The sequence below is a fragment of the Agelaius tricolor genome, unplaced genomic scaffold (assembly GCF_023055355.1).
Source record: "Agelaius tricolor isolate 1412-34295 unplaced genomic scaffold, bAgeTri1.0.p SCAF_184, whole genome shotgun sequence".
NCBI lineage: Eukaryota > Metazoa > Chordata > Aves > Passeriformes > Icteridae > Agelaius > Agelaius tricolor.
The window spans coordinates 36,955-57,136 of record NW_027269444.1 but is presented as its reverse complement, the minus strand read 5'-3'; the positions used below and the strand labels follow the sequence as shown (position 1 = coordinate 57,136).

The 20,182-nt window shown below is 55.5% G+C and overlaps 1 protein-coding gene across 1 annotated transcript in view; it reads right to left on the bottom strand.

The window, feature by feature from the left end:
- Positions 1-459: 459 nt before the first annotated feature.
- LOC139587146 (SH3 and multiple ankyrin repeat domains protein 1-like) overlaps positions 460-20,182 on the bottom strand; it is a gene marked incomplete at its 3' end in the record, with an annotated part of 45,556 nt that continues 25,833 nt past the window's right edge. Inside the window, exons 12-18 of the mRNA XM_071421082.1 lie at positions 19,753-19,866; positions 16,526-16,601; positions 6,454-6,536; positions 3,725-3,849; positions 2,221-2,244; positions 1,639-1,750; positions 460-590 (exon numbers count right to left, since the gene is read on the bottom strand). Of these exons, the coding sequence (XP_071277183.1) occupies positions 460-590; positions 1,639-1,750; positions 2,221-2,244; positions 3,725-3,849; positions 6,454-6,536; positions 16,526-16,601; positions 19,753-19,866 (665 nt within the window). The remainder of the gene's footprint in view (positions 591-1,638; positions 1,751-2,220; positions 2,245-3,724; positions 3,850-6,453; positions 6,537-16,525; positions 16,602-19,752; positions 19,867-20,182) is intronic.

Genomic DNA, 20,182 nt, shown 5'->3' with positions numbered 1-20,182 from the left:
CCCCAAAATTCTCCCCCAAAATCCAAAAAAAATCGCCCCCAACCCCCCCAAAATTCCTTAAATGACCCCCCCAAATCCTCCTCAAAATGCCCCCAAATCCCCCCAAACCCCGCCCCAAAATTCCCTAAATCCGCCCCAAAATCCCCCCCAAAATGCCCCCAAATCCTCCCCAAAATCTCCCCCAAATCCCCCCCAAAATGCCCCAAAATCCTCCCCAAAATGCCCCTAAATCCCCCCCAAAATCCCCCCCAAAATCCCCCCGAAAATCCCCCGAAAATCCCCCCAAATCCTCCCCAAAATGCCCCCAAATCCCCCCAAACCCCGCCCCAAAATTCCTTAAATCCGCCCCAAAATCCCCCCCAAAATGCCCCCAAATCCTCCCCAAAATGCCCCCCAAAATGCCCCAAAATCTCCCCCAAATCCTCCCCAAAATGCCCCAAAATTCCCCCAAAATCCTCCCCCAAATCCCCCCCAGCCCCTCCCCCATTTCCGGCCCCGCCCCTCACCCATCTCCTCCAGCTCTGACGTCATCGATTTGGAGCGCAGCGAGATGGGCGGGGCCGGGAGGCGGCGCGGCTGGGGGGGCGCGGCTGGGGGCGGGGCGTCACGCACAGGCCACGCCCACACACCCACGGACCCCGCCCACTGTTTCATTGAAACCCACCCCGCCCCGCCCACAAATTAACAGAGACCCCGCCCCGCCGCCGCCAGCCTCAATTCAACTTGATGGAGACCCCGCCCACAATTCATGAGGCCCCGCCCACAATTCATGAGGCCCCCGCCTACATTTAACTGGGACTCTACCCCCAATAATTCAAATTATTGGAGACTCCGCCCTCAATTCAAATTCAGAGACCCCGCCCCCAATTCACAGAGACCCCACCCCCAAGTACTGAAACCCCGCCCCCAAATCAAAGGAGACCCCGCCCCCAATCCACTGAGACTCCTCCCCCAATTCACTGAGACTCCGCCCCCAATTCAATGAGACTCCGCCCAAAATTCAAATTCACCCAGACTCCGCCCCTAATTACTGAAACCCGCCCCCAATTAAAATTAATGGCGGCCCCACCCCAATTCACCCAGACCCCACCTCCAAATGGAGAGACCCCGCCTCAAATTAAAATTAACTTAGACCCCGCCCCCAATTAACTTAGGCCCCGCCCCCAATTCAAATTAACTGAGACTCCTCCCCCAATTCACTGAGACTCCACCCCCAATTCAAATTAATGGAGACCACGCCCCCAATTCACTGAGACTCCACCCCCAAAATTCAAATTCACAGTGACCCCCCCCCCCCCCCCGGAATTCATGGAGACCCCTCAGCCAATGACCTTAGACCCCTCCCACTCACCTGAGACCCCTCCCTAATTACCTGAGACCCCACCCCACTGACCTGAGACCCTTCCCCATTTATCCGAGACCCCTCCCCAATTACCTGAGACCCCTCCCCATTCACCTGAGACCCCTCCCCATTTATCTGAGACCCCTCCCATTTACCTGAGACCCCTCCCACTCACCTGAGACCCCTCCCATTTACCTGAGACCCCTCCCCAATTACCTGTGACCTTTCCCCACTCACCTGAGCCCCCTCCCCAATTACCTGAGCCCCCTCCCCATTCACCTGAGCCCCCCCCTCACCTCTGCGCCGGGGTCCCTCGGGGGGCTCCGGGTGCCGCGTCACCATCACCACCTTGAGCACGAGGCTGTTCCCGCCCTGGCGGATCATGTTCACCACCTGCCGGTGCCCCACCTTCACCACGTTCTGGCCGTTCACCTGGGACAGGTAACAGGGGTGGGACACGTGTGTGACACCCATACAGGTGTGTGTGATATCACCCAGGTGTGACACCCATACAGGTGTGTGACATCACCCAGGTGTGACACAGCTCCATGGTCACCACCTGCCGGTGCCCCACCTTCACCACGTTCTGGCCGTTCACCTGTGCACAGGTGAGACACAGGTGTGTAACAGGTGTGTGACAGGTGTGTGACACCCATACAGGTGTGTGACATCACCCAGGTGTGACACAGCTCCATGTTCACCACCTGCCGGTGCCCCACCTTCACCACGTTCTGGCCGTTCACCTGGGACAGGTAACAGGTGTGTGACAGGTGTGTGACAGGTGTGTGACACCCATACAGGTGTGTGTGATATCACCCAGGTGTGACACCCATACAGGTGTGACACAGCTCCATGGTCACCACCTGCCGGTGCCCCACCTTCACCACGTTCTGACCGTTCACCTGCACAGGTAACAGGTGTGAGACAGGTGTGAGACAGGTGTGTGACAGGTGTGTGACACCCATACAGGTGTGTGACAGGTGTGTGACATCACCCATACAGGTGTGTGACAGGTGTGTGACATCCATACAGGTGTGTGACATCCGTACAGGTGTGTGACAGGTGTGTGACATCACCCATACAGGTGTGTGACACCTGTGTGACACCTGTACAGGTGTGTGACACCCATACAGGTGTGTGACAGGTGTGTGACACCCATACAGGTGTGTGACACCCATACAGGTGTGTGACAGGTGTGTGACATCACCCAGGTGTGTGACAGGTGTGGGACAGGTGTGTGACAGGTGTGTGACATCACCCAGGTGTGACACAGCTCCATGTTCACCACCTGCCGGTGCCCCACCTTCACCACGTTCTGGCCGTTCACCTGGGACAGGTGAGACACAGGTGTGTGACACCCATACACGTGTGTGATACCCATACAGGTGTGAAACAGGTGTGGGACAGTTGTGTGACACCCATACAGGTGTGTGACACCCATACAGGTGTGTGACATCACCCAGGTGTGACACAGGTGTGACACAGGTGACACCATGCAGGGCACAGGGGCACGCCCAGGCACACCTGCACAGGTGTGTCACTGCATGCACACACCTGTACAGGTGATTACACACACCTGAGCACACCCGAACACACCTGTGCACACCTGAACATGGAATGACACACCTGTGCACGCCTGAGCAGTGTCACACACCCGTACAGGTGATTGCACACACCTGAACACACCTGTGAACACCTGAACATGGAGTTGCACACCTGTGCACCATGGTGGATCCCAGAGTGTGCCCAGGTGCGTTCAGGGATGTCCCAGGTGTGTCCCAGGTGTGTCCCAGGTGTGTCCCAGGTGTGTCCCACGTGTGTTCTGGGTGTATCCCAGGTGTGTTCAGGTGTGTCCCGGGTGTCCCCAGGTGTCCCCAGGTGTGTCCCACGTGTGTCCCAGGTGTGTTCAGGTGTGCCCAGGTGTATCCCAGGTATGTCCCCAGGTGTGTCCCAGGTGTGTCCCAGGTGCCCCCAGGTGTGCCAAGGTGTCCCCAGGTGTGCCCAGGTGTGTCCCCAGGTGTGTCCAGATGTGCCCAGGTGTGTTCAGGTGTGCCCAGGTGTGTCCCAGGTGTGTCCCGGGTGTATCCCAGGTGTCCCCCAGGTGTGTCCCAGGTGTGTCCAGATGCCCCCAGGTGTATCCCAGGTGTGTCCAGGTGTGCCCCAGGTGTGTCCCAGGTGTGCCCAGGTGTGCCCCAGGTGTCCCCAGGTGTGTTCAGGAGCACCCAGGTGCCCCCAGGTATATTCAGGTGTGTACCCAGGTGTGTCCCAGGTGTGTCCAGATGCCCCCAGGTGTATCCCAGGTGTGCCCCAGCTGTGCCCAGGTGTGCCCCAATTGTGCCCAGGTGTGTCCCAGGTGTGCCCCAGGTGTGGGCGTGGCCTCACCTCGATCAGGAAGTCGCCCATGCGCAGCCCCGCCCTCCAGGCCACGCCCCCTTCATCCACCGACTCCAGGTACTGCAGGGCCGGGAAGGCCGGGGTGGGGGTGAACTCCTCGATGGGGGTCTGCGCTGTGGGGGGAGGGGGGGTCAGACCCCAAAAACGCCCGAATTCCACCCAAAAATCCTCAAAATACCCAAAATCCCAAAATACCCAGAAAAATCCCCCAAAATCCCCCAAAAATCCCATTGAAAATGGACCCAAACCCACCCAAAATTGGTGAACTCCTTGATGGGGTCTGCGATGTGGGGGGAGGGGGGGTCAGACCCCAAAAACGCCCAAATTTCACCCAAAAATCCCAACATTCCCAAAAAACCCAAAATTTCAAAAAAAAAATCCCATCAAAAATCACGAAAAAAATCCCCCAAAAAATCCTGGAAAATCCCGTTAAAAATCCCCAAAAGTCCCCAAATCCCCCGAAAAATCCCATTAAAAAAATCCCCTAAAAATCCTGAAATCCACGAAAAAACACCAAATGCCCAGAAAAATCCCAGAAAATGCCAAAATCTTATTTTAAAAAATCCCAAAATCCCCAGAAAAATCCCCCCAAAAATCCCCGTAAAAATCCCCAAAATTCCCCCAAAAAATGCCCAGAAAAATCCCCTTAAAAATCCATTTAAAAATCCCGAAATTCCTAAAAAATCCGAAAATCCACAAATTCCCAGAAAAATCCATTTAAAAATCCCCAAAAATCCAAAATTCCCCCCCCAAAAATCCCTTTTTAAAAATCCCTTTAAAATCCAATTAAAAAATCCCATTAAAAATCCCAAAATTCCCAAAAATCCACAAATCCCATTATAAAATGCCAAAATCTCTCCCAAAAAACCCTCCCAAAATTACAAAAAATTCTCATTTAAAAATGCCCCAAAAATCCCTCAAAAATTCCGTAAAAACCTTCAAATTCCCAGAAAAAAATCCCAAATTCCTCCCCAGAAATCCTAAAGTTCCAAAAAATCCCAAAATCTCATTAAAAATCCCATTAAAAAAATCCGCAAATTCCGAGAAAATCCCATTAAAAAAAATCCCCAAATCCCCAGAAAAATCCCCCCAAAAATCCCCTAAAAATTTTAAAAAAACCTATAAAAAATCCCAAAAAATCCCATTAAAAATCCCACTAAAATCTGAATTAAAAATCCTAAAATCCCATTAAAAATCCCACACCCCCACGAAAAGAATCCCAAAAAACCCAAAATTTAAAAAAAAAATCCCAAAATCACCCTCAAAAATCTCCCTTAAAAATGCCATAAAAAATCCCATTAAAAATCTGCAAATCTCCAGAAAAATCCAATTTAAAAATCCACAAAATTCCTATTAAAAATCTCATTAAAAATCCCAAAAATCACCCAAAAAATCCGGTTAAAAAATCTCAAAAAATCCCCAAAAGAATCTCATTAAAAAAAACCCCAAATCCCCTGAAAAAAACCCAAATTCAAAACATTTCCCAAAAAAATTTTAATGAGATTCCCAAAATCCCCCAAACATCCCAACAAAATCCCAAATCCTCCCAAAAACCCCCAAAATTCCCACAAAATCTCATTTAAAAAATCCCCCAAAAAATCCAAATTCTCCCAAAATTAACGCCAAATTCTCCAAGAAATCTCAACAAAATCCCAAAATTTCCCTGAAAATTCCCCCACATCCTCCCCAAAATTCCTCCCAAAATTCCTCCCAAAATTCCCTCAAACCGTCCCCAAAATTCCCAAATTTTCCCCCAAAATTCCTCCAAATCCTCCCCAAAATTTCCCCCAAAATTCCCCCCAAATGTCCCCAAAATTCCCAAAATTTTCCCAAAAATTCCCCAAAATTCCACCCAAATTCTCCCAACCCTCCCCAAGGAACCTCTGGGGCCACCCAGGGACCCTCCAGCCCCTGCCCAGGTGTCCCCAGGTGTCCCCAGGTGTGTCCCAGGTGTCCCCAATGTCCCCAGGTGTGTCCCCAGGTGTGTCTCCAATGTCCCCAGGTGTGTGCCCAGCTGTGTCTGTGTCTGTCCCCAGGTGTGTCCCAGGTGTGCCCAGGTGTGTCCCCAATGTCCCCAGGTGTGTCCGTGTCTGTCCCCAGCTGTCCCCAGCTGTCCCCAGGTGTGTCCCCAATGTCCCCAATGTTCCCCAGGTGTGTCCCAGGTGTGCCCAGGTGTGTCTGTGTCTGTCCCCAGGTGTCCCCAATGTCCCCAGATGTATCTCCAGGTGTGTCCCCAATGTCCCCAGGTGTGTCCTCAGGTGTGTCCCCCGCTGTGTCTGTGTCTGTCCCCAGCTGTCCCCAGGTGTGCCCAGATGTGTCTGTGTCTGTGCCCAGGTGTGTCCCCAATGTCCCCAGGTGTGTCCGTGTCTGTCCCCAATGTCCCCAATGTCCCCAGGTGTGCCCAGGTGTGTCCCCAGCTGTGTCTGTGTCTGTGCCCAGGTGTGTCCCCAATGTCCCCAGGTGTGTCCGTGTCTGTCCCCAATGTTCCCAATGTTCCCAGGTGTGTCCCCAGGTGTGTCCCCAGCTGTGTCCCCAGCTGTGTCTGTGTCTGTGCCCAGGTGTCCCCAGGTGTCCCCAGGTGTGTCCCAGGTGTCCCCAATGTCCCCAGGTGTGTCCCCAGGTGTGTCTCCAATGTCCCCAGGTGTGTCCCCAGCTGTGTCTGTGTCTGTCCCCAGGTGTCCCCAGGTGTCCCCAGGTGTCCCCAGGTGTCCCCTCACCTTTGGCCCCCCTCAGCACGAAGCCGAACCCTTCGCTGTCCTTCTTCTGCAGCAGCACCGTCTTCTCCTTGATGATGTAATCACTGGGGACAGGGGGGACATTTGGGGACATTTGGGGACACTGGGGACACTGGGGACATTGGGGACAGTGGGGACACTGGGGACAGTGGGGACATTTGGGGACAGTGGGGACACTGGGGACAGCATTGGGGGGATTTGGGGAATCGGAGACATTGGGGACATTGGGGGACATTGGGGGGACATTTGGGGACATTGGGGACATTAAGGGGATCAAGGACATTGGAGGATGTCAGGGGGTTGGGGACGTTGGGGACGTTGGGGAATTGCGGACATTGTTGGGGACATTGGGGACAGCATTGGGGGGGACAGGGGGGGACATTGGGGGACACGAGGGGACATTGGGGGGGACACAAGGAGACACTGGGGGGACATTGAGGGGACACTGGGGGATCCTGGGGGGACACTGAGGGGACATTGGGGGGCATGGGGGGACACAAGGAGGACACAAGGGGACATTGCGGGGGACATTGGCAGGGGACATTGGCGCAGGACAAGAGGGGACAATAGGGGGACATAAAGGGACACAAGGGGACACTGGGGGGGACATTGAGGGGGACATGGAGGGGACACAAAGGGGACAAGAGTGGACAGTGGGGGGGACATTGGGGGGGACACTGGGGGGGACCCAGGGGGACATTGGGAGGGGACATGAGGGGGACATGAGGGGACATTGGGGGAGGACATTGGGGGGGACATCGGGGGACACAAACAGGACACTGAGGGGACATTGGGGGGGACACAAAGGGACATTGGGGGGGACACAAAGAGACATTGGGGGGGACATTGGGGGTGTCCCGGGGGTGACACCAGGGGACATTGGGGAGTCCCCATGGGGACAATGGGGGGGGGGGGGTGACACCAGGACTGGGGGGACCCTGGTGGGGACAGGAGATGGGGACAGGGGCTGATGGAATTGGGGGGGTGGTCCCGGTCCCGGTGCCGGAGGGGGGGTCCCGGGGGGGGTCCGGAGTGACACTGGGGGGTGACACCGATATTGGGGGGACCCTGTTGGGGACAGGAGAAGGGGACAGGGGCTGATGGACTTGGGGGGTGGTCCCAGTCCCGGTACCGGGGGGGGTCCCAGTCCCAGAGGGAGGGTCCCGGGGGGGGGTCCGGAGTGACACTGGGTGGGGGTGACACCGGAATTGGGGGGACCCTGTTGGGGACAGCGGCTGATGGAATTGGGGGGGTGGTCCCGGTCCCGGTCCCGGGGGATCCAGAGGTGCCATGGGGGGGGTGACAGCAGGACCCTGTTGGGGACAGGAGAAGGGGACAGGGGCTGATGGAATTGGGGGGTGGTCCCGGTGCCAGAGGGGGGGTCCCGGTGCCGGTGCGGGCGGGAGTCCGGAGTGACACGGGTGGGGGTGACACCGGAATTGGGGGACCCTGCTGGGGACAGAGGCTGATGGAATTGGGGGGGTGGTCCCGGTGCCGGAGGGGGGGTCCCGGTCTCAGAGGGGGGGGTCCCGGTGCCAGAGGGGGGGTCCCGGTACCAGTGTGGGCGGGGGTCCGGAGTGACACAATGGGGGTGGCACCGGAATTGAGGGGACCCTGTTGGGGACAGGAGAAGGGGACAGGGGCTGATGGATTAGGGGGGGTGGTCCCGGTCCCAGTCCCGGTCCCGCAGGGGGGGTCCCGGTGCCGGAGGGGGGGTCGGGGTCCCGCAGGGGGGGGTCCCAGTACCAGTGCGGGCGGGGGTCCTGGGGACACAGGGGGGGTGACACTGGAATTGGGGGGATCCTGTTGGGCACAGCGGCTGATGGAATTGGGGGGGTGGTCCCGGTGCCAGAGGGGGGGTCGGGGTCTCGCAGGGGGGGTCCCAGTACCAGTGCGGGCGGGGGTCCTGGGGACACAGGGGGGGTGACACCGGAATTGAGGGGACCCTGTTGGGGACAGGGGATGGGGACAGGGGCTGATGGATTAGGGGGGGTGGTCCCAGTCCTGGTCCCGGTGCCGGAGGGGGGGTCCCGGTCCCGCAGGGGGGGTCCCGGTGCGGTGCGGGCGGGGGTCCCGTACCTGTAGATGTACCAGACGCTGCGGCGGGGGGGGTCCCAGCAGGGGCCAGCTGGAGGAGAGCGGGGGCGCGGCCGGGAGGGGAGGGGGCGCGGCGCGGGGGGAGGGGGCGCGGCGGGACATGGCCGGGGCTGCGTGGGGAGGGGGCGCGGCCGCATCGCCCCCCCCGGGATGGGGAGCGGGGTCCCCGGCAGGGCCCGGTGCTGGCGGCTGGGCCGGGCCGGGCGGGAGCGGCACCGGGAGCGGCTCTAGGACCCGGCGGAACGGGAGCAACGGGAGGGACGGAGGCCGGGGAGGGACAGCGGGAAGAACCGGTGGGGAGGGGGGGACAGCCCCGGGAATCATCGGTGGGGAGGGGGCGCAGGGGGGACGGCGGGAACTGGGGAGGGGGACAGTGGGAATTGGGGAGGGGGCGCAGGAGGAACAGTGGGAATTGGGGAGGGGGAACAGCCCCGGGAATGATCGGTGGGGAGGGGGGACAGCGGGAATTGGGGAGGGGGGACGGGGGGGGGAACAACGGGAATTGGGGAGGGGGAACAGCCCCGGGAATTGGTGGGGAGGGGGGAGAGCCCCGGGAATTGGGGAGGGGGAACAGCCCCGGGAATCGGTGGGGAGGGGGCGCAGGAGGAAGACCGGGAATTGGGGAGGGGGGACAGCAGGGAATTAATGGGGAGGGGGCGCAGGGACAGCGGGAATTGGGGAGGGGGGAGAGCCCCGGGAATTGGGGAGGGGGGACAGCCCCGGGAATTGTTGGGGAGGGGGCGCAGGGACAGCGGGAATCGGTGGGGAGGGGGCGCAGGGGGGGACAGCGGGAATTGGGGAGGGGGGACAGCCCTGGGAATTGGGGAGGGGGGACAGCCCTGGGAATTGGGGAGGGGGCTTGGGGACAACGTGGGGACAACGTGGGGATGGGGGGACGGCGAGGAATTGTTGGGGAGGGGGCGCAGAGGGGATTGGGGGGACACTGCAGGGACAGGGGGGACAGCGGGGAATTATTGGGGAGGGGGCGTTGGGGGGACAGTGGGGACAACGGGGGGACAGGGGAGACGATGGGAGAGATTTGGGGACAGGAATTGGGGAGGGGGCGCGGGGACATTGGGGGGGGATTTGGGGACATTGGGGGGGATTTGGGGACATTGGGGGGGGGGATTTGGGGACATTGGGAGGGGGGGCCCAGTTGGAATTTGGGGAGGGGGCGGCACAAGGAGCCGGCGGGGCCGTGGAGCGAGAGCTGGAGAGGGATGGGAGCAGTACGGGACTGGGATGGACTGGGACAGAGTGGGATGGACTGGGGGAGACTGGGATGAACTGGGAGGGACTGGGATGGACTGGGATGAACTGGGAGGGACTGGGATGGACTGGGAGGGACTGGGAGGGACTGGGAGGGACTGGGACAGACTGGGAGGGACTGGGGGGGGATTGACGGGGACTGGGACAGACTGGGATGGATTGGGATAAACTGGGATAAACTGGGATGGAACTGGGGGGAACTGAACTGGGGTGGACTGGGATGGACTGGGATGAACTGGGATGGACTGGGACAGGATGAGGACAAGCACCAAGGGCAGTTCCAGCTCCCAGTACAGAACCAGTATGGCACCAGTATGGGACCAGTATAGAAGCAGTACAACTCCCAGTATGGCACCAGTACAGCACCGGTATAGAACCCCTACAGAACCAGTACAACTCCCAGTACAGCTCCCAGTATGACTCCCAGTATGGCACCAGTTCAGCTCCAGTACAGCATCAGTACCCGGGACAGCTCCCAGTACAGCTCCAGTATGGCTCCCAGTATGGGCCCAGTACAGAACCAGTACAGCTCCAGCACCCAGGACAGCTCCCAGTATGGCCCCAGTATGGCACCGGTATAGAACCAGTACAGCACCAGTACAGACCAGTACAGCACCAGTATGGCACCAGTACGGCTCCCAGTAAACTCCCAGGACAGCTCCCAGTACGGTACCAGTAGCCAGGACAGCTCTGCTACAGCTCCCAGTACGACTCCCAGTATGGAACCAGTACAGCACCAGTTCGGCACCACTACAGCTCCCAGTGCAGCACCAGTATAGAACCAGTGCAGCTCCCAGTATGGCACCAGTACGGCACCAGTATAGAACCAGTACAGAACCAGTACAGCACCAGTACGGCACCAGTACAGCTCCAGCACCCAGGACAGCTCCCAGTACAGCTCCAGGACAGCTCCCAGTATGGCCCCAGTACAGCTCCCAGTATGGCCCCAGTACAGCATCAGTACCCAGGACAGCTCCCAGTGCAGCTCCCAGTATGGCCCCAGTATGACACCGGTGTAGAACCAGTACAGCACCAGTATGGCACCAGTATGGGACCATTATGGCACCAGTACAGCTCCCAGTGCAGCTCCCAGTATGGCACCAGTACAGCTCCAGCACCCAGGACAGCTCCCAGTGCAGCTCCAGTATGACTCCCAGTATGACACCGGTATAGAACCAGCACAGCACCAGTATAGAACCAGTACAGCTCCCAGCACAGCACTGGTACGGCACTAGTACAGCTCCAGCACCCAGGACAGCTCCCAGTATGGCACCAGTACAGCTCCAGTATGGTACCAGTACAGCTCCAGCACCCAGGACAGCTCCCAGTATGGCACCAGTACAGCTCCCAGTATGGCCCCAGTACAGCTCCAGTACCCAGGACAGCTCCCAGTGCAGCTCCCAGTATGGCCCCAGTATGACACCGGTGTAGAACCAGTACAGCACCAGTATGGCACCAGTATGGGACCAGTATGGCACCAGTACAGCTCCCAGTGCAGCACCAGTATAGAACCAGTGCAGCTCCCAGTATGGCCCCAGTACAGCTCCAGTATGGCACCAGTACCCAGGACAGCTCCCAGTACAGCTCCCAGTATGGCACCAGTATGGGCCCAGTATGGCACCAGTACAGCTCCCAGTATGGTACCAGTACAGCTCCCAGTATGGTACCAGTACAGCATCAGCACCCAGAACAGCTCCCAGTACAGCTCCCAGTATGGCACCAGTACCCAGGACAGCTCCCAGTATGGGCCCAGTATGGCACCAGTACAGCTCCCAGTAAACTTCCAGTATTGCACCAGTATAGAACCAGTAGAGCTCCCAGTACGGCACTGGTACAGCTCCCAGTATGGCACCAGTATAGAACCAGTACATCACCAGTATAGAACCAGTACAGCACCAGTATGGCACCAGTATGGCACCAGTACAGCTCCAAATCAGCCCCAAAACGGCCCCAAAATTACCCTGAAATGGCCCCAAAACTGCCCCAAATCAGCCACAAATCGACCCCAAAACTGCCAGAAATCGACTCCAAAAATGCCCCAAATCTGCTCCCCCGACCCCAAAATTGCCCCACATCCACCCCATAACTGCCCCCCCCCCCTCCCCTCGGATTCACCCCAAATCCTCCGGCCCCAAATCAGCTCCAAAACTGCCCCAAATCAACACCAAAATTGCCCCAAAACTGCCCCAAATCAGCCCCCAAAATGCTCCATAACTGCCCTGAAAATGGCCCCAAAATTGCCACAAATCAACCCCAAATCTGTCCCAAATCTTCCCCCCAACCCCATAACTGCCCCCCTGGAGTCACCCCAAATTCTCCGGCCCCAAAACTGCCCCAAAACTGCCCCAAATCAACTCTAAAAATGCCCCAAAACTGTCCCAAAAATGCCCCGAAACGGCTCCAGAACTGCCCCAAATCAACTCCAAAAATGCCCCCGACCCCAAATCTGCCCCCCCGACCCAAAACTGCCCAAAACTGCTCCAAAACTGCCCCAAATCAACCTCAAAACTGCCACAAATTGGCCCCAAAAATGCTCCCAAAAATGTCCCAAAACGGCTCCAATCGACCTCAAAAATGTCCCAAAATGGCTCGAAATTGCCCCAAATCAACCCCAAAGTGCCTCCCGACCCCAAAACTGCCCCAAATCAGATCCAAAACTGCCCCAAATCTGCCCCCGACCCCATAAATGCCCCAATCTGCCCCAAATCAGATCCAAATCAACCCCAAAAATGCCCCAAAAATGCCCCAAAATGGCTCCAAATCAACCCTGAATCTGCCCCCGACCCCACAAATGCCCCAAAACTGCCCCAAATCAGATCCAAATCAACCCTAAAAATGCCCCAAAAATGCCCGAAATGGCCCCAAATCGACCCCAAATCAGCCCCAAATCAGATCCAAATCAATCCTAAAAATGCCCCAAAACTGCCCCAAAAATGCCCCGAAACGGCTCCAAATCGACCCCAAATCTGCCCCAAATCCGCCCCCCGACCCCATAAATGCCCCCCCGACCCCAAACCCGCCCGTTCTCACCCCAAATCCTCGGGCCCCATGGGTGCCCCCCCGGCCCCGCGGCCGCCGCGGCCCCGAACGCGATGTGGGGCGGGGGGGGGAGGGGCGGGGCCGGGGGGGTCCCCAAGGAGGGGGGGGGAGGGGAGGGGACACTGGGGGGGGGAGGGGACATTGGGGGGGGGGAGGGGTCCCAAACTGGGCCGGGCTGAACCGGGACAGGACCCGGGGGGGGCCCCTCCCCCACCGCAGAGCCCCTCCCCCACTTGGGACATGGGGGGGGATTTTGGGGGGATTTGGGGGATTTTGAGGGGATTTTGGGGGTTTGGGGGATTTTGGGGATTTGGGGGATTTTGGGGATTTGGGGGATTTTGGGGATTTTGGGGGATTTAGGGGGATTTTGGGTGGTTTGGGGGGGATTTGGGGTGAATTTGGGGGATTTTGGGGAATTTGGGGGATTTAGGGGGGGATTTAGGGGATTTTGGGGGGATTTGGGATGAATTTGGAGATTTGGGGGGGATTTTAGGGGATTTAGGATGGATTTGGGAGTCATTTCGGGGGGAATTTTGGGGGATTTAGGGGGATTTTGTTGGATTTTGGGGGGATTTTTGGGGGATTTCAGGGGATTCAGGATGGATTTGGGGATTTGGGGAAGATTTGGGGTGACTTTGAAAGGGATTTTGAGGGGATTTTGGGTGTTTAGGGGGGATTTGGGGGGATCTTGGGCGATTGAGGATGAATTTGGGGGGAATTTGGGGGATTTGGGGGGATTTAGGGGGGTTTTGTTGGGTTTGGGGGGGATTTGGGGTGAATTTGAAGGGGATTTTGTGGGGATTTGGGGGGATTTAGGACGGATTTGGGGGGATTTTGGGGGGATTTGGGATGAATTTGGGGGGATTTTGGGGCATTTGGGGGGATTTAGGGGGGATTTTGTTGGATTGGGGGGGTTTAGGATGAATTTGGGGGGGATTTGGGGTGAATTTGAAGGGATTTTGGGGGGATTTTGGGGGGATTTGGGGAAGATTTGGGGGATTTTGTGGGGATTTGGGGGAATTTAGGGAGATTTTGGGGAATTTAGGACGGATTTTGGGGGGGATTTAGGGGGATTTGGGATTTCGGGGGATTTGGGGGGATTTTGGGGATTTAGAACGAATTTGGGGGATTTGGGGGATTTTGGGTGAATTTGGGGGGGATTTTGGGGGATTTAGGATGAATTTGGGGATTTTGGGGGGATTTGGGGTGAATTTGGGGGGATTTTGGGGAATTTGGGGGATTTAGGGGGGATTTGAGGATTTTGGGGATTTAGGATGAATTTGGGGGGATTTAGGACGGATTTGGGGGGGATTTGGGGGATTTTGGGGATTTAGGGGGATATTGGGTGGTTTGGGGGAGATTTGGGGTGAATTTGAAGGGGATTTTGTGGGATTTTGGGGGAAATTTGTGGGGATTTTGGGGTCATTTTGGGGTCATTTCAGGAGGGATTTTGGGGTCGTTTTGGGGGGATTTTGGGGTCATTTCGGGAGGGATTTGGGGGAAATTTGTGGGAATTTTGGGAGGGATTTGGGGGGGATTTGGGGATTTTGGGGGTCATTTTGGGAAGGGATTTTGGGGTCATTTTGGGGGAAATTTGTGGGATTTGGGATCATTTCAGGAGGGATTTGGGGATTTTGGGGTCATTTTGGGGGGGATTTTGGGTCATTTCGGGAGGGATTTGGGGGTCATTTTGGGGGGGATTTTGGGGTCATTTCATGGGGGATTGGGGGATTTTGGGGTCATTTCGGGAAGGGATTTTGGGGTCATTTTGGGAGGGATTTGGGGAAAATTTGTGGGAATTCTGGGGCGATTTTGGGGGATTTGGGGGATTTTGGGGTCATTTCGGGAGGGGTTTGGGGAAATTTGTGGGAATTTTGGGGCGATTGGGGGATTTTGGGGTCATTGGGGGGATTTTGGGGGGGATTTTGGGGTCACTTTGGGGGGGATTTTGGGGTCATTTTGGGGGGATTTGGGGAAATTTGTGGGAATTTTGGGGTCATTTCAGGGGGGATTTGGGGATTTTGGGTCATTTTGGGAGGGATTTTGTGGGGATTTTGGGGGAAATTTGTGGGGATTTTGGGGTCATTTTGGGGTCATTTCAGGAGGGATTTTGGGGTCATTTTGGGGGGGATTTTGGGGTCATTTCGGGAGGGATTTGGGGGAAATTTGTGGGAATTCTGGGGCGATTTTGGGGGGATTTGGGGGATTTTAGGGTCATTTCAGGGGGGATTTGGGGGAAATTTGTGGGAATTTTGGGGTCATTTCAGGAGGGATTTTGGGGTCATTTTGGGAGGGATTTGTGGGAATTCTGGGGCGATTTTGGGGGGATTTGGGGGATTTTGGGGTCATTTCGGGAGGGGTTTGGGGGAAATTTGTGGGAATTTTGGGGCGATTGGGGGATTTTGGGGTCATTGGGGGGGATTTTGGGGGGGATTTTGGGGTCACTTTGAGGGGGATTTTGGGGTCATTTTGGGGGGGATTTGGGGGAAATTTGTGGGAATTTTGGGGTCATTTCAGGGGGGATTTGGGGATTTTGGGGTCATTTTGGGAGGGATTTTGGGGTCATTTTGGGGGAAATTTGTGGGGATTTTGGGGTCATTTTGGGGTCATTTCAGGAGGGATTTTGGGGTCGTTTTGGGGGGGATTTTGGGGTCATTTCGGGAGGGATTTGGGGGAAATTTGTGGGAATTCTGGGGCGATTTTGGGGGGATTTGGGGGATTTTAGGGTCATTTCAGGGGGGATTTGGGGGAAATTTGTGGGAATTTTGGGGTCATTTCAGGAGGGATTTTGGGGTCATTTTGGGAGGGATTTGTGGGAATTCTGGGGCGATTTTGGGGGGATTTGGGGGATTTTGGGGTCATTTCGGGAGGGGTTTGGGGGAAATTTGTGGGAATTTTGGGGCGATTGGGGGATTTTGGGGTCATTGGGGGGATTTTGGGGGGGATTTTGGGGTCACTTTGAGGGGGATTTTGGGGTCATTTTGGGGGGGATTTGGGGAAATTTGTGGGAATTTTGGGGTCATTTCAGGGGGGATTTGGGGATTTTGGGGTCATTTTGGGAGGGATTTTGGGGTCATTTTGGGGGAAATTTGTGGGGATTTTGGGGTCATTTTGGGGTCATTTCAGGAGGGATTTTGGGGTCGTTTTGGGGGGGATTTTGGGGTCATTTCGGGAGGGATTTGGGGGAAATTTGTGGGAATTTTGGGAGGGATTTGGGGGGGATTTGGGGATTTTGGGGTCATTTCAGGGGGGATTTTGGGGTCACTTTGGGGGGATTTGGGGATTTTGGGGTCATTTCAGGAGGGATTTGGGGATTTTGGGGTCATTTTGGGGGGGATTTTGGGGTCATTTTGGGAGGGATTTGGGGGTCATTTTGGGGGGGATTTTGGGGTCATTTCATGGGGGATTGGGGGATTTTGGGGTCATTTCGGGAAGGGATTTTGGGGTCATTTCAGGAGGGATTTGGGGATTTTGGGGTCGATTTTGGGGCGGATTTGGGAGATTTTGGGGTCATTTTGTGGGAATTTTGGGGTCATTTTGGGGGGGATTCCGGAGGGATCTGGGAGGTTTCGAGGGGGTTCAGGAGGAATTTGGGGTTTTTTGGGTTTTTTGGGGTTTTTTTGGGTTTTTTTTGGGGTTTGGGTCTCACCTGGGGGCGTCGAAGCTGTCGTAGGATCCCACGGTGTAGTGGCGGAACAGGCGCTTGGCTTTGTCACTGCGCGACTCTGGGGGGGTTTTGGGGTTTTTTTGGGGTTTTTTGGGGTTTTTTGGGGTTTTTTGGGGTTTTGGGGTCAGAGGGGTCAGAGGGGTTTGGGAGAGTTTTGGGGGATTTGGTGTTTTTGGGTTTTTTTGGGGTTTTTTTTGGGTTTTTGGGGTTTATGGGGTCAGACAGGTTTGGGGGATTTGGGGTTTTTTTGGGGGTTTTTTGGGGTTTTTGGGGTTTTTGGGGTCAGAGAGGTCAGAGGGGTTTGGGAGAGTTTTGGGTTTTTGGGGTTTTTTGGGGTCAGAGGGGTCAGAGGGGTTTGGGAGAGTTTTGGGGGATTTGGGGGTTTTGGGTTTTTTTGGGGGGTTTTTTGGGTTTTTTTGGGGTTTTTGGGGTCAGAGGGGTCAGAGGGGTTTGGGAGAGTTTTGGGGGATTTGGTGTTTTTGGGTTTTTTTGGGGTTTTTTTGGGTTTTTGGGGTTTATGGGGTCAGACAGGTTTGGGGGATTTGGGGGTTTTGGGGTTTTTTGGGGTTTTTCGGGTTTTTGGGGTCAGAGAGGTCAGAGGGGTTTGGGAGAGTTTTGGGTTTTTGGGGTTTTTTGGGGTCAGAGGGGTCAGAGGGGTTTGGGAGAGTTTTGGGGGATTTGGTGTTTTTGGGTTTTTTTGGGTTTTTTTTGGGGTTTTTGGGGTTTATGGGGTCAGACAGGTTTGGGGGATTTGGGGTTTTTTTGGGGGTTTTTTGGGGTTTTTCGGGTTTTTGGGGTCAGAGGGGTTTGGGGGATTTGGGAGAGTTTTGCGGTTTTTGGGTTCTTTTGGGGTTTTTGGGGTCAGAGGGGTCAGAGGGGTTTGGGAGAGTTTTGGGGGTTTTGGGGGTTTTGGGGTTTTTGGGGTTTTTGGGGTCAGAGGGGTTTGGGGGATTTGGGAGAGTTTTGGGGGTTTGGGGGTTTTTTTGGGTTTTTTGGGTTTTTTTGGGGTTTTTTGGGGTTTTTGGGGTCAGAGGGGTTTGGGGGATTTGGGGTTTTTGGGTTTTTTTGGGGGTTTTTTGGGGTTTTTTTGGGGTTTTTGGGGTCAGAGGGGTTTGGGAGAGTTTTGGGGGTTTTGGGGTTTTTGGGTTTTTTTGGGGTTTTTTTTGGGTTTTTTGGGGTTTATGGGGTCAGAAGGGTTTGGGGGATTTTGGGGTGCAGGGAGGGTTTTGGGGTTTTGGGGTTTTGTTGGGGTTTTTTTTGGGGTTTCGGAGTCAGAGGAGTTTGGGAGAGTTTTGGGTTTTTTTGGGGTTTTTTGGGGTTTTTTGGGGTTTTTTTGGGTTTTTTGGGGTTTTTGGGGTCAGAGGGATTTGGGAGAGTTTTGGGGTTTTGGGGTTTTTTTGGGGTTTTTTTTGGTTTGGGGGATTTGGGAGAGTTTTGGGGGTTTTGGGGTTTTTTTGGGGTTTTTGGGTTTTTTGGGTCAGAGGGGTTTGGGGAATTTGGGGTCCAGAGAGGGTTTTGGGGATTTGGGAGAGTTTTTGGGTTTTTTTGGGTTTTTTTGGGGTTTTTGGGGGTTTTTTGGGGGTTGTTGGGGTCAGAGGGGTCAGGGAGAGTTTTGGGGTTTTTGGGGTTTTTTTGGGGTTTTTGGGGTCAGAGGGGTCAGAGGGGTTTGGGAGGGTTTTGGGAGGGTTTTGGGGGTTTTGGGGTTTTTTGGGGTTTATGGGGTCAGAGGGGTTTGGGGAATTTGGGAGAGTTTTGGGGGTTTGGGGTTTTTTTTGGGTTTTTTGGGTTTTTTTGGGGTTTTTTGGGGTTTTTGGGGTCAGAGGGGTCAGAGGGGTTTGGGAGAGTTTTGGGGGTTTTGGGGTTTTTGGGGTTTTTGGGGTCAGAGGGGTTTGGGGGATTTGGGAGAGTTTTGGGGTTTTTTGGGGTTTTTTTTGGGTTTTTTTGGGGTTTTTGGGGTTTTTGGGGTCAGAGGGGTCAGAGGGGTTTGGGAGAGTTTTGGGGGATTTGGGGTTTTTGGGTTTTTTTGGGGTTTTTTTGGGGTTTTGGGGTTTTTTGGGGTCAGACAGGTTTGGGGGATTTGGGGGTTTTGGGGTTTTTTGGGGGTTTTGGGGTCAGAGGGGTTTGGGGAATTTGGGGTCCAGGGAGGGTTTTGGGAATTTGGGGGTTTTGGTGTGTTTGGGGTTTTGGGGTTTTTTCGGGTTTTTCGGGTTTTTTGGGTCAGACAGGTTTGGGGGATTTGGGAGAGTTTTGGGGTTTTTGGGGTTTTTTTGGGGTTTTGGGGTTTTTTGGGTCTGAGGGGTTTGGGGGATTTGGGAGAGTTTTGGGTTTTTTGGGGGGATTTGGGGTCCAGGGAGGGTTTGGGAATTTTGGGTTTTTCGATTTTTTTTGGGTTTTCTGGGGTTTTTTGGGGTTTTTGGGGTCAGAGGGGTTTGGGGGATTTGGGAGGGTTTTGGGATTTTTTTTGGGTTTTTTGGGTTTTTTTTGGGGGGGTTTTGGGGTTTTTTGGGGTTTTTGGGGTCCAGGGAGGGTTTGGGGGCAATTGAGGGAATTTGGGGTCCAGGGACGGTTTTTGGGGTCATAGGAAGGGATTTGGGGGTTTTGGGGTCAGAGGGGTTTGGGAGATTTGGGGAATTTGGGTTCCAGGGAGAGTTTTGGGGTCTTTTGGGTTTTTTGTGGGGTCAGAGGGGTTTGGAGCATTTGGGATCCAGGAGGGCATTTTTAGGGGATTTTGGGGAGGGATTTTTGGGGTTGGGGGGAAGTTTAGGATCGGGGGGGGTTTTGGGGGTCCAGGGGATATTTTTGGGGTCCATGCAGGGTTTTTGGGGTCTGGGTGGGGTTTTTGGGGTTTTTGGGGTCCATGCAGAGTTTCTGGGGTCCATACAGGGTTTTTGGGGTTTTTGGGGTTTTTGGGGTTTTTGGGCCTCATGCAGGGTTTTTGGGGTTTTTGGGGTCCAGGGGATGGTTTTGGGGTCCATGCGGGGTTTTTGGGGTCCGGGTGGGGTTTTTGGGGTCCATGCGGGGTTTTTGGGGTCCATGCGGGGGTTTTGGGGTTTTTGGGGTTTTTGGGGTCCATGCGGGATTTTTGGGGTTTTTGGGGTCCAGGGGATGGTTTTTGGGCTCCATGCAGGGTTTTTGGGGTTTTTGGGGTTTTTGGGGTCCAGGGGATGGTTTTGGGGCTCCACGCGGGGTTTTTGGGGTTTTTGGGGTACCTGTTTTTCCCTCGGGGGTCCGGGGGGGCACCTCCTCCACGCACTCGGACGGGAACCACCCGACCCTGCCTCGGGCCTGGCCCTCCCAAAATCCGCCCTCGCCCACGCTCAGCACTGCGGGGGCAGCCCCGAATCAGAGACACCCCAAAAACACCAAAACCCAAAAAATCCCCACCCAAAAAATCCCAAAAACCCCCAAAATCCCCCCAAAAATCCTCAAAAATCCCAAAATCCCCCATAGGGACCCCAAAATCCGCCCTCGCCCACGCTCAGCACTGCGGGGGCAGCCCCGAGTCAGAGACACCCCAAAAACACCAAAACCCAAAAAATCCCCCCAAAAAACCACCCAGAAACCCCCAAAATCCCAAAAAACCCAAAATCCCCCATAGAGACCCCAAAATCCGCCCTCGCCCACGCCCAGCACTGCGGG